This window comes from Balaenoptera ricei, chromosome 20, assembly GCF_028023285.1.
Source record: "Balaenoptera ricei isolate mBalRic1 chromosome 20, mBalRic1.hap2, whole genome shotgun sequence".
Taxonomy (NCBI): domain Eukaryota; kingdom Metazoa; phylum Chordata; class Mammalia; order Artiodactyla; family Balaenopteridae; genus Balaenoptera; species Balaenoptera ricei.
In genome coordinates, this window is record NC_082658.1 from 42,059,778 (window position 1) to 42,073,146 (window position 13,369).

General features: G+C 40.1%; 1 protein-coding gene across 7 annotated transcripts in view; it reads right to left on the minus strand.

The window, feature by feature from the left end:
• Window positions 1-13,369, minus strand: part of ACACA (acetyl-CoA carboxylase alpha) — a 266,475-nt gene that overhangs the window by 57,139 nt on the left and 195,967 nt on the right. For all 7 annotated transcript variants that reach the window (XM_059908198.1, XM_059908197.1, XM_059908199.1 and 4 more), the window contains 4 exons: window positions 11,611-11,880; window positions 6,269-6,366; window positions 2,012-2,132; window positions 1,331-1,441 (listed from right to left, as the gene is read on the minus strand). In XM_059908198.1, coding sequence (XP_059764181.1) covers window positions 1,331-1,441; window positions 2,012-2,132; window positions 6,269-6,366; window positions 11,611-11,880 — 600 coding nt within the window. The remainder of the gene's footprint in view (window positions 1-1,330; window positions 1,442-2,011; window positions 2,133-6,268; window positions 6,367-11,610; window positions 11,881-13,369) is intronic.

Consider the following 13,369-nt stretch of genomic DNA (forward strand, 5'->3'; position numbering starts at 1 on the left):
CAGTTTGTGTGAGTCTAGTAAACAACTTAGCATGCGTATAGCTCCGCAAGCTCAATCACCAAACCGTGTAAGGGAGAGGAAAAGGAAACTACAACTGTAATGTGAGCCAACACTTTGTGCCAACTACTAGCTGCTTTCACCTATGTTTTCTCATTTGATGTCCACAGCATCATTCAGAGGTGGAAATTATCATCCCCCTTTGACAGATAAAGAAAGCTGAGGAGTTGAGGGGTTATACGAGTTGTACGAGGTCAGTCAGCCAGGCAGCCTCAGACAATTACATATTCCTGGCTCTGGAGAGAAAATAATTTTCCTATGCCCGCAAAGGAGTGAGAACTATACTGTCGGGGACTTCCTGGGCACAGTGGTTAAGAATCCGCCTGCCAATGCAGGGGACACGGGTTCGAGCCCTGGTCCGGGAAGATCCCACATGCCGCGGAGCAACTAAGCCTGCGTGCCACAACTACTGAAGTCCGCGTGCCTAGAGCCCGTGTTCTGCAACGAGAGAAGCCACCGCAATGAGAAGGCTGTGCACCGCAGCGAAGAGTAGCCCCTACTCACCGCAACTAGAGAAAGCCCGCTCGTAGCAACAAAGACCCAACGTAGCCTAAATTAATTAATTAATTAAAAAAAAAATATATTCAGGTATTCTTAGACAGTTTTCACTCTTGCAAGCTGTGACCTCACTATCCATTTTTTTTCCCTCTCTGGAAAAGCCACTATGAGCTTGGATTGAAAAGGCACAAGCATTTCTTTTGAAGGGAAAATAAATCTCCATGTCATACTCTTTCTCAGCAATCCATCCATGCATCCATCCACCCATCTTTCCACTCAATAATTACCAAGTACTTCCTTACGTACAAGGGACCATCATATGTGCTCCTTTTCAGAGGTGCTTTCACAAATTTCTCAAAACATTAAAACTTGATACCCTCAACATGTTCAGAGGATGTTTCAGAGGTAGCTCCATGTCTGGGAATAGATCTCACATCCCTCGCTCACAGATGAGAAAAAGGGAGGGAAGGCAGAACAGAAGCATTCAATTAGTTCTGTATTTCTAGAAGGACATCAGAATGTAAACTCCTCACAGCAGGAGTTCTATATGGTTTGTTTATTACATATCTTCAGGGCTTGGAATAGTGCCTGGCACATAGTAGGTACTCAAAACACTCATTTTGTTGAATGAATGAATGAATGAATAGGAGGGAAGATGGAGGGAGAGGGGAAGAGATAGACTGAGGAAGCCTTCCCCCAATCAGGATCTAGAATTAGGAATTCACAATAATCCTCCAAAAGCTTCACATACTTCTCCCAAACCCTAGAAACTTACTTTGTTGAGGGCCCCAGCTCCTGTCAGAATTAAGTGAGAATTTTCAACCTGGATGGTTCTCTGTCCCAGTCGGACAAGGTAAGCCCCAATCCCAATGGCCCGACATGTAACCTTAAAAAAGAATAAATTCGACATGTCACATATTTATGTTCCCTCCCTAGCTATAATAACTAAGGCACAGATATGTAAAATCCACATTAACAGAAAAAAGATATTGCTTTTTTAGGAAATCTGTTTGATTAATAACAATACAAAAACACAATTTCCTGGTTAAAGCAAAGAAGGTACAGAATTCATTCAATGATTCAAGTTACAGACAGTTAAAGGATCATATGCCCTTTACTTCTTACACTTTTGTTTATTTCACAGAAGTTTGGCATCTACACTAGAGGTATGAACAAGGAAAACAGTAAGAGGAGAAGAAATTTCAGCTGTTAATACTCCGGTAGAATATTTAGAGAAATAAGAAGTTAAACTAAAGGCTAACATGAGGTGCTACGTTTAGCTGGGAAATTCAATTATTTACATTATCCTGCCTTCCTACTTTCGTGCACAATTAAAATCAAATTGTAGATATACAGTTTTTAAGAAATGCTCCCATTTGGGACTAAGTAGCGGGGATGGGAGCAAAAACAAATCCTAGTCAGCTCTTCAAAAATCTCACGCTCTGGCAAGATTTACCAGGCTAATGGTGATGATCTCATCATAGGCCAACGAGGATTCTCCAGCAATCATTCCAGAACCTCGAAGGTTCTCTGCTCCAAGTCCCTCTTCCTTCCCAATAATATCGGTTATCTTGTACCTAGTGGATACAGCCATGCCAAATTATACAGGTTAAACACGTTAACAACAATCCATTAAAAGAATAACCACCATTAACAGGCTGCTAAAAGCATACTGAAAGCTTATATTTAATACCAGGGCTCTGTACTTTTTTTTTATACTCTTCATTCATATATCTTTCCTTCTTAGTTTGGTGCCTATTTTGTCTGGAAGCAATATGGTATAGCAGAAAGAGCAAAATCTGGAACTAAGTAGACAGGTTTAAATCCCTGCTCTGACACATACAGCAGTGTGACTCTAGGGATAATAGTAACTTGTGTAAAATGGGATTTATAGTATCCACTTCTACGGGTTGACATGAAAGTTAAAGCAGCAAGGAGAGGGTTTGACACATAGATGGCGCTCCTATGTTAGATACCCTCTCTTACTTTCTAGGACAAGTTTCTTAAAAGCAGGGTCAATGTGTATCTCTCTCTAATAAGCAACAGCCATTAAATCAACCATTTTAGATAAATGTTACATAGGAATAAAAAAGAATCCAGAGGCACAGTGAGAACACTCAGCCCAATTTCTCAAGTCAAAAATCCTCTCTCTTTCCAAGACAAGGATGAAGGGGAAGGTCAACACAGTGCACTCTATCCCTGCTCCTTTGTAAGTATCAAGTGTATACACGAGAGTTCCTGGCATAGTCCTCTGGAGGGGCAGGGAGAATGTGTATAGAAGTGAAATGCTGGACAAGTTGTCCAGAAAGCATCCTGTGGATCCAGAGGGAGCCACCCATCTGTCTTCTCGGCAGGGGATTAGGAGTGATAGCTGATAATGGGAAATGGGAGATGGGGAATGCAACTAATAAAAGAAAGGAAAAATACAAAGTTGGAAGTAGAGATGGGCATATATTATTTATTGCTCCATGTGTACCCTTAAGGCTTGGCACTGGGTACAGTTTTAGAAATTGAAATAATAAATAAATATCCCACAGTGGCTCTTAAACTTTTTTTTTTTTTTTTGCTCCCATATTTCTCTGTTCCCTTACTTCCAGCCTTCCATCAGTTCCTTTTCTTTGCCCTTGCTGTTTGTCTGTGGCTTTGCATTTCTGCTTCCCAGATTCCCAATAATCCCTTCTCACAATAATTCCCCAGTTCTTCCTTTCGCTCTGTATCTAGACTCTAGTATAGAGTTACGTTACAGGTAAAGCTCATCTCCCTTAAGGGGTTAATGAGCCACATTAATTTGGTGGTGGTGGTGGGGGAACTGTGTTCTTTTAATAAGGCCCACATGCCATATAGTCACAAATACTCATGGGCCCAGTCAGCCTTCTTTGCAAAGCAGATCTTCTCCCTCCTCAGGAGTGCATACTGCTTCACAGTTGTTTGTGATTTGTTAAGTGGCATCTTCTCCCGTTGTATTACATGAAAAAGATTAAACATTTCCCATTTTCTGCTCTGTGATCTGAGCCTTCTACCTTTAAGAGTATCATTCTTTAAAGTAGTACCAGGGACTTCCCTGGTGGTCCAGTGGTTAAGACTCCACGTTTCTAGTGCAGGGGGCACGGGTTCAATCCCTGTTGGGGGAAATAAGATCCCCTCGTGCTGCATGGCATGGCCAAAAAAAAAAAGTAGTACCAAATTTTAATGTTACTAATAATCAAAACCTTTGTGTAGTGTAACACAATTAACAAAACATGTTCATGTATATCATTTTTGATCCTCACAACAGTCCAGTGTGATAGGGAATATCATCTCCATTATCATAGATAATGATACCCAGGATTTTTGATTGCTTACTATGTGCTGAGTTCTGTGCTAAGGGCTTTGCATATATTGGTTTACTTGATCTTCATCATACAGATGAGGAAACTAAAGCTCAGAGAAGAAAACTGACTTGCTTTAACAAAAGCAATATACAAAATCAATAGCTTTCTGAGATACCAGTAATAAAGAGTTGAAAAATATAATGGCGGGGGTGGGGTGGGAATCCCATTCAGAGTAGCAAGAAAACTGCAAAACATATACGGATATTTAAAAATTGGCAAAATCCCACCGTACCTACACTGTATACCAAGACATCCTGGGATGGATGCCACAGTGAACTGTCAGGTGCACTGAAGGATATTTCAGATTTTTGAGAGAAACACTATGATATGTGATATCTGTTGGATCCCGTGTGAACTACTAGTTTTAAGTAGTTCATGGTTTAACATGAGGTACTGCTACATTCCTTTTGACAATGTCCTATCTTTGCAAAGCTGGGTTTTCAGTTTCTGTGGGGGAAAAAAAAAAAAGTTCTGCACAAAAATCAGTGCAGAACAAGATGTGAGGGTGGCTATGTCCAAGCTGATTCCAAGGTTTGCAATGTCGTATGGATGCAAGTATCCCATTAGTAAGTAACTGTAATTATTTAAGAATAGAATAAAATTTTTTCAGTTATGTGTATTATACAGTTGACCCTTGAACAATGCCAGGGTTAGGGGCATCGACCCTCAGCAGTTGAAAATCCGAGTATAACTTAGAGTTGGCCCTCAGATATATGGTTCCTCCATATCCATGGATGCACATCTGTAGATTCAACCAACCACAGATGGTGTAGTATTGTTGTATTTACTGTTGAAAATGTCCACATAGAAGTGGACCCGCACAGTTCAAACCCACGCTGTTCGTGGCATAAATACTTATGAAGCTGTCTGGGTCAGCTTCCTTAAAAATCAGAAATATTAGGCATATCTTTTTGCCTAAAGGTGCTGTGAAAAAATTACAGAGACAGTAAAGGTGCTGTGGACCAAGAAAGAGTGGGAATTTCTGGCATAATCTATATAAAGAAAACTATAAAACTTTAAAAAATACACTTAAATAACTGGAAAAACATACCATGTTTCTTGTTGGGAAGAGTTAATATTATGAAGCTCTCAGATCTTCCTAAATTGATTTATAAACCTAATGCAATCTGAATCAAAATCATTATGGAAAGTTTTGGGGAATTAAAAAAAAAAATGAGCCTATCTGTAAAAAGACAAAAATAACTAATAAAACTTGGGGAAAAATTCAGAATGTGAGGAACTCTGGCCCATTAAAGTAGTTAAAATAGTGTGGCGTTAGTCCAAGAATAGAACAAAAAACAGAATATAAAGCCTGGTAATTGAGTTAAGATTACTAAAAAAGTGAGGAAAGTATGAATTATTCAATAAATGGTATTGGAGCAACTGATTAACATTCTGGAAAATACTTGCAGATAGATTATAAAAATGTTCAACTTCACTGGGGATCAAAAATACCAGTTAAAATAACAATTGCTGTTTTTATCCTATTTTATTAATTTACAATAAACAGTGTTGGCAAGGGTGGAGAAAAAATTAAAGAGGGGAAACAAGCACTACCATATACTGCTGGTGGGAGTGCAACTCTTGGGAGGACAATTTGAAATTATCCAAAAAAATCTTTTAAAAAATGGACATACTTTTTGACCAGTAATTCCACTTTTAGAGATTAACCCAAAGGGAATAGCCAGAGATATTCTTCAAAGTTTACATAAAAGAATGACCAGCCCAGGGATATAGCAGTAAAAACTGGGATAGTCTGTATGTTCAAATATGATATATTCATTATAATGATTTATATGAAGCCATTAAATATCATATTCTCAAATAATACTGTAAGAATATATAAAATTTCTCCCTAAATAATATTTAGTAAAAAGAACAAATTACAAAAGCCCTTTTCTATTATGATCCTAATTATGTAGGAAAAAAGGTGTATGTATGTATGTATGTATGTATGTATGTATGTATGTATGTGTATGTGTATATATATATATATATATATATATATATATAACAGAAAGAATATAATATACATTAATAACCGTGATCCTGTGATCTCTTGGTAGGACTGTAGCTGATTTTTACTTTTTCTTCATAATTGTTTATATGTTCCAACTTTTCAAATTGAATAATTATTATAAATATAGTTTTAAAACCTTAATCAATAATGTCTTTCAGCTAGTAAGTGGTACAGCTGAGATACAAACCTAAGGCTTCTAGATTATTCAACAAGCAATCTTCACTGCTCTTCAAGGTCATGATCAGCAGGACAGTGAGAAAAAAATGATCATATTCTCCTTTCTTTAATCCACGGCCAAATTATTCTGATACATGATACCTACCTGGATTCTCCTTCATCCTCCACGTGTTCACAATGGACAGAGTTGAGAGCACTGACTCTCTTATAATCTTGAGGGGTCAGATATAAATATTTGTATCCCTGTGGGAAACACAAATAGTTTTTAACTCATTATTTGCCATCACCACAGAAGACCCAGCAAAGCATGCATAATGCAGCTTGTTCCAAAGCTGGCTTTAAATCTCCAAATCGTGTCTCAGAGTTACTGTCTCATAGAATACTACCACAGATAGTTCTTTGAAAGATGGAAGTGCCTATTTCTGCAGTCACTAACTGCGTCCTTGAAACAAGATATCTTGGAGCTGCAACTCCAGGTATGTTCCACTCATTTCCTTTTCATCAAGGTTAAAGGGTCATTCTCTAATCTTTAGTGACACCTCTATTAAAGATATCAACACAAAATTAAAGAATTATGTGAATTACTCTTCTTCATTTTCTCAAATCCATAGTACCATCAAAATATAGATGGGTCAAGGATAATTGAGAGCATCACAAAACTAGGATATTCAATCTTCAAATCAGAAGTCTGTGCAGTGCTAATGATCAGTAATCACTGAGCTCATACCTTTTGCTTTTTTAAATGAACAACTTCTAATCCCTATGTACATTAAAAGATTATACTAACACTTCATAACTGACTTATTTTTATACATACATATACACACTCACATAGAAACTAGTTATTTAATATGTGTGTTCATCTGAAGTGAATCAGTCACTCAGAAAAAAAAAAAAAAAGGAAGCAGAGAAAAACTTTTAAAATACTATGAGAAATTATGTCCACCATTTAACTGAATTTGTCCCACAGGGAGCACAACATGCCAGAGACATGAATTTGAATTTGCCACTGATTTTGCCTGACTTATGATGAGAATGCCCTGTGGCACTGAGTGTCAGTAGTATGTCTGTCAGCACATATTTACTGAGTGCCTATTATGTGCAAGATACTAAGACACAGAACAAACAGAAAGGAACAAAACAGGCAAAAATTCCTGGCCTTGTACAACTCATCTTCTAGTAGGAGAGTCAGAAAATACACAAAATAAATAAGTTAAGCATACAATGTTAATGGGAATAATGTTTAAGGAAAAAATAAAATAGAGGAAGGAGACAGGAGAGTTGGCAGAGTTGAACTTTTAGAAGAATAGCCAGGGAAGGCTTTATTGAAAATGTCATTTGAGCCAAGACCTGAAGAGCTGAGGAAATGAGACATGAGGATATTTGGGGGGAAAGCATTCAGGCAGAAGGAACCACAAGTGTGAAGCTGCTGAGTGTGTCCAGCAGGCTCAAGAAACAGTGAAAAGGCTGGTAGAGCCGCAGTGTGGAATCAGGTGGGAGCAGCAAGAGAACAAGGACGGAGTGGTACTAGAAGGCCAGTCTAGGGAGGGCCTTGCAGGTAACTATATGGTTTCTGGCCCTCACTTGAGTGAGTTGGGAAGCCTTTAAAGGGTTTTAATCAGAGGAAGGTTTTGAGTTGTGATCTGATTTACATTTAACTGGATCATTCCACTTTCTGTTGAGAGTAGACTTTGGGTAGGGGTAGGGGCAAGGCCAGAAGCAGGAAGGTCAATTAGGAAACAATGCAATAAATGCAGTAAGAGGTGACAGGGACTTGGACTACTGTGTAGCAGTGGAAGTGCTCACAGATGGTTGGGTTCTGGATATATTTTGAAGGTCAGGATGTACACATGATTTATTGACAGAGAGGATGTGGGATATGAGAAAGAGAGGTCAAGGATAACTCCAAGGTCTTTTACTTAGATGAGGAATAGAGGTATCATTTATTGAGACAGAGAATATTGTGGGAAGAACAGATTTAAGGAAGAAGATTAGAAGCTACGTTTAGGCAGATGTGCAGGTAGAGATGTGGAGTCTGGATACATGAATCTGAAGTTCAGGGGCAGAATATAAATTTGGAAGTTTATCAGTTTATAGATGGAATTTAAAGCTTTAAGACTGGATCACCAAGGGAAGGTGAATATAGAAAAGAGGAGAGGTCCAGGGACCAAGCCCTAAAACACCTTTTTTTTTTCCTTCTTTTTTTTTTTTTTTTTTAAAAATCTTTATTGAAGTATAATTGCCTTACAATGGTGTGTTAGCTTCTGCTTTATAACAAAGTGAATCAGTTATACATATACAATATGTTCCCATATCTCTTCCCTCTTCCATCTCCCTCCCTCCCACACTCCCCATCCCACCCCTCTAGGTGGTCACAAACCTCACCTTCCATACAAGCTATCCTGCCATAGCACCAGGTGAGAGGGCACTGGGCCCTGTGGGGTTGAGGCTGGGGAGTCCTAGACTTCTTGGTCCTGCCACAGCCTCTGTGGCACTGATATCTGTCTCCGTTCACATTTTTTTTTATAATTTAAAAAATTGAGATAAAAATTCACATAACATAAAACCGGCCATTTTGAAGTGTACAATTCAGTAGTTTTTAGTATATTCAGATGCTGTGCAACCACCACCACTATCTAATTCCAGGATATTTCCATCACCCCCAAAAGAAATACTGTATTTATTAGAGGTCACCAACAATTCCCATATACTTTTAAAATGAATTTTACTGAAGCATAATTTACGTGCAATAAAATCCATCAGTTTTAAGTGTTGTAGTTCGATGAGTTCTGACAAATGTATACACTTGTGTGTAATCACCACCACAATCAAAATATAGAATATTTCCATCACCCCCTGACACTCTTACATTTAAAGATGTAAAAGGTAGCAAAGGAAACTGAGAAAGAGTGGCTAGGGGGTTAAAAAGGAGACTGTAGGTTCCTGGAAACCAAGAGAAGAAAGTATTTCAAGGAGGAAGGAGTAACCAACCACATGGAATACTGCTGAAACATCAAATAGGTGAGATTCAGAGTTTAACAATATGGAATCAATGGCGACCTTGACAAAAGCAGCTCTGATGGAATGGTGAGGGTGCAAGGGAAACTGACATGGGTTCCAGAGGGGATGGGAGGGAGAAGAGTATCTGGAAACAGCAAGAAGAGAAACTCTTTTAAGAAGTCTTGCTGTACAGGGAAGGAAAAAATGGGGTAGGGTTAGTGACTGGAGGGGTAAGTGTCTGTGTGCTAAAAAAAGGAGTATATTTAACAGAGAGGGAAAAAGTGACAATGTAAGAAAGAAGGGGGAGAAGTTTTGATCTACATCCTTAAGTTGGCAAGAAGGGAAAGGATCGAGCATAGCGGGATTGGCCTTAGATAGAAGCAGGGACCGTTCATCAAAGTACAGGAGAGAAGGCGGAGAATAAGAGCACAGATGCAGATATACAGGAGCTCGTGGAGGCTCTCTTCTAATTGCTTCCATTTTCTCAGTGAATTGGGAAGCAGCATCATCAGCTAAGAGTGAGGATGAAGGAAGAGGGTGTTGGAGGTTTGAGGAGAGAGATGTCAAATTGTCAATCAGGAGGTTGGTAAGCTTGAATTTAAAGTAAGAACAGTCAACAGCACAGTGTATTTTTCTCCATTAGTGTTCAGCTATGCAGGTGAGGAAAAGGACTAGACGGAGAGAGTTGGATTTAAACAAGGTTTCTGTACAGACATGGAGTAAGCGGAATGAAGAGAAAAAGCAAAGAAATTGAAGGCATGGGAAAGGTAGTGATTACGATGATTAGCCTATGGTAGACTTTGGATTTAAGGCTGGATAGGAATAAAATGAGGATGTAAGGAGGGAGTGAAGAGCAGAAGAAAGGTGGCAGGATCAATAGCTGTAGGCCTTGGTGAGTGCAAAGGATTATTGGACTTGGGTTACTAAAGAAAGTGAGCTGGAAAGATAGGATGGAGAAATGGCAAAGGAAGGGATGCTTGAAGTTGACATTATGGGGGATGAGAGGCTGATCTGGGATGTAGGATAGGACCATTGGAGGAGAGGAAATCAAGGATCCAAGAGGCTAGATGATGGGATGAATCATCTACGTATATACAGCAATCATCAAGAATGATAGCAGGACTAGTAGTACTGGAGAGAGTGACAATGTGCCAGCAACTAAAAGATGCAAAGAAGAGGGAGTGGCCAAAGGGTAGGGAACACTATAATAAGGAGCAGTGATGGTGTGGCACAGTCTGATGACATGAGATTCAAAGATGGGGGTTTTCAGAGAGAAGGGAGGGAAAAGGGTCTGGAAGTAGCAGTGAGGCACTAGCAAGAAGCTATTTTCCTCCAGGCTCAGTGGTACAAGGGAAAGAGAAACCAGTCACCATTTAAGAGGGCTACAGGGGAAGAAGAGTCTTCAGAGGACAGGCAGGTTTCAAGTAGAGCAAGACTGGAGAACAATCAGAGTAGAAGCTGAGGATATGAGAGATTTTGCTGATGACTGACCATAAGTCTTGGAAGCCAAAGTACAATAATTTAAAGGTACATATTTTGGGCTTCCCTGGTGGTGCAGTGGTTAAGAATCCACCTGCTAACGCAGGGGACATGGGTTCGAGCCCTGGTCCGGGAAGATCCCACATGCCACGGAGCAACTAAGCCCGCGAGCCGCAACTACTGAGCCCATGCGCCACAACTACCGAAGCCTGTGCGCCTAGAACCTGTGCTCTGCAACAAGAGAAGCCACCACAATGAGAAGCCCATGCAGCACAACGAAGAGTAGCCCCCGCTCGCCACAACCAGAGAAAGCCCACAAGCAGCAACGAAGACCCAACACAGCCAAAAATAAATTAATTAAATAAATAAATAAAAAAAGAATATATTGTTTAAAAAAAAAGATATATATTTCTGGCTTAACATGTCTCACACTAAATGCACACCTACTATTTAATCTAGTGTTCAACCAAAGAAATAGTCATCTATTTCAAAGCTGGAGGAAAGACCAGGTGAACATACTGAGAGACAATTTATTTCCAACACAGCTGTGGTTCACTGTAAGTGATAATTTTTGAACTTAAACCTCTACCAGGACTTCCCTCGTGGTGCAGTGGTTAAGAATCTGCCTGCCAATGCAGGGGACATGGGTTCGAAACCTGTTCCGGGAAGATCCCACATGCCGTGGAGCAACTAAGCCCACGAGCCACAACTACTGAGCCTGAGAGCCACAACTACTGAAGCCCACGCTCCTAGAGCCCGTGCTCTGCAAAAAAGAGAAGCCACCGCAATGAGAAGCCCGCGGGCCACAATGAAGAGTAGCCCCCCCTTGTCGCAACTAGAGAAAGCCCACTTGCAGCAACAAAGACCCAACGCAGCCAAAAATAAATAAATAAATAAATTTATAAAAAACAAAAAACCTCCACCTCTCTCTACACACGTACACACACGCACACACACGCGTGCGCACCCATACAGTAACTTGAAGTATTATCTTTTCTTAGACTGTACCTTGTAAGGATCCTCAGGATCTACCCAGGCTACGTGAAACATATGACGAATTTCCTCTGCCAGTCCAATTCTTGCTCCACTGTTGGCTGCTACATAGATGCGTGGGATGCCCTCTGCCCTGGCAAGCTCAGAAGCTCTGAGAAACAGCAAATCCTCCTGGGGTCCAAAGGACCCAATTCGGTATGTGATATCATTGCCAATAACAATGATATCTCGGCCTTCTGGATATTCTGGACTTTTAAGGGTCATTTTCCAAGCTACCATGCCGATCTGCAAAGGCATAAACAAACAAACAAATAAATACAAGCTTTTTACATGCAGAATTATTTTTCAGGTTCCTTGAAGATATCAGACCGCACGTAGACACAACCTTCAGGTAAAGCTATGCATTGCTAAAGAGCCAAGCTCCCTGCGGGAAACTAGAACAAATATTCTAGCATACTTCTCTAAGATTATGTTGAGAATAGCTGGTTTACTGTATACGTATTTCACAGTTGTCTCAATTTCTTCTTTGGGTCTGTTCGAAGATGGAAAAACCAAAGTCTAAATGCACTCAGGCTATGTGTGGAAGAACACTGGGGCACTGGGAATTAAATCCGGGATGACCTAACTTACTACCCTATCTACTAAGATATCTTGTGTGAGATTCTTCCCAAGAAATCTTTAACACACAGGAGAGCAGAAAGAGGACTACCTCTCATGGACTATACAAGTTTTACAACCCTGGGTCCTTTTATTGTCCTCTAATATTTGTCAGGAATAACAGCAACATTCTTTACAGGCTTGCTTCAGGTATCTTCCATTTCTGCAAGAATTTACTGTAGCTCAACACTGCATCCTTGTGAGCATCTCTTGCTGATTTCTCCCAACACTAGTAAACCAAAGGATGCAAGTAACCAACCTCTTGCTGCACTATGATATATATAAATCTCTGCTCACTGTTCAGTAGCATCTGACCGGCCACACAAATAAATGATACTGACTTAATAGGCAGGGGTGACACGTCTCTTCCCAAACCCTCACAGCCCTCTCCTCTTTTAATCCCCTTCTATATGAGAACTAGTCATTCCTTCTACTTGTTTATTCGCTAGTGCCCTTTCTTTTCTACTCATTCATTCCCCAGTTAACGGCTGCAGTTTTTCATGTCTGCCTGTCTGTTTCCCTATACCTAGATAAGTAATGCTTTCCATTCTTTTTTTTTTTCCTGTTTCTTTCTGTCTCCCCCGCTTCCCACCTCCACTACTCGCCCCCAAACACAAAGCCTACCAGACGAGCATTCCTGGTCCTGCCTAATGGAGCCCAGCCACATCGGCAGCCTTGGTCCCTCATCCCTGGGCTGCTGCGTATCACCTCATTGCGGAGCCAGCCATCAAGAAGGGCCATGAACAGATGTAAATAGCAGCATCCCTGGAAAGCCACATGCATCACCCAGACTCAACCGGGCCAGTGATCATAAGCTCTGAGTACACATTTCTCAATCCAATTGCACATCCACTGTAATCAGGCTGGTTGAAGCTTTCCACACAGCTATTTGTGATTCTCAGCATTAAGAAATATATATATGAAACACCTACAGATAAATATAAGCTATTTAATATATACCACTGGCCAAATACAAATCAAAATCGATATAATACATAGAAAAAAAATCCAATCACCTTCTGAGGTAAGGCAGTATTACTCTATCTGCTCATTAAAGACAGAGAAAAGGAAGAAGAAACAGATCATCCAAAAAATAGCACAGAGAAACTCCAAATAT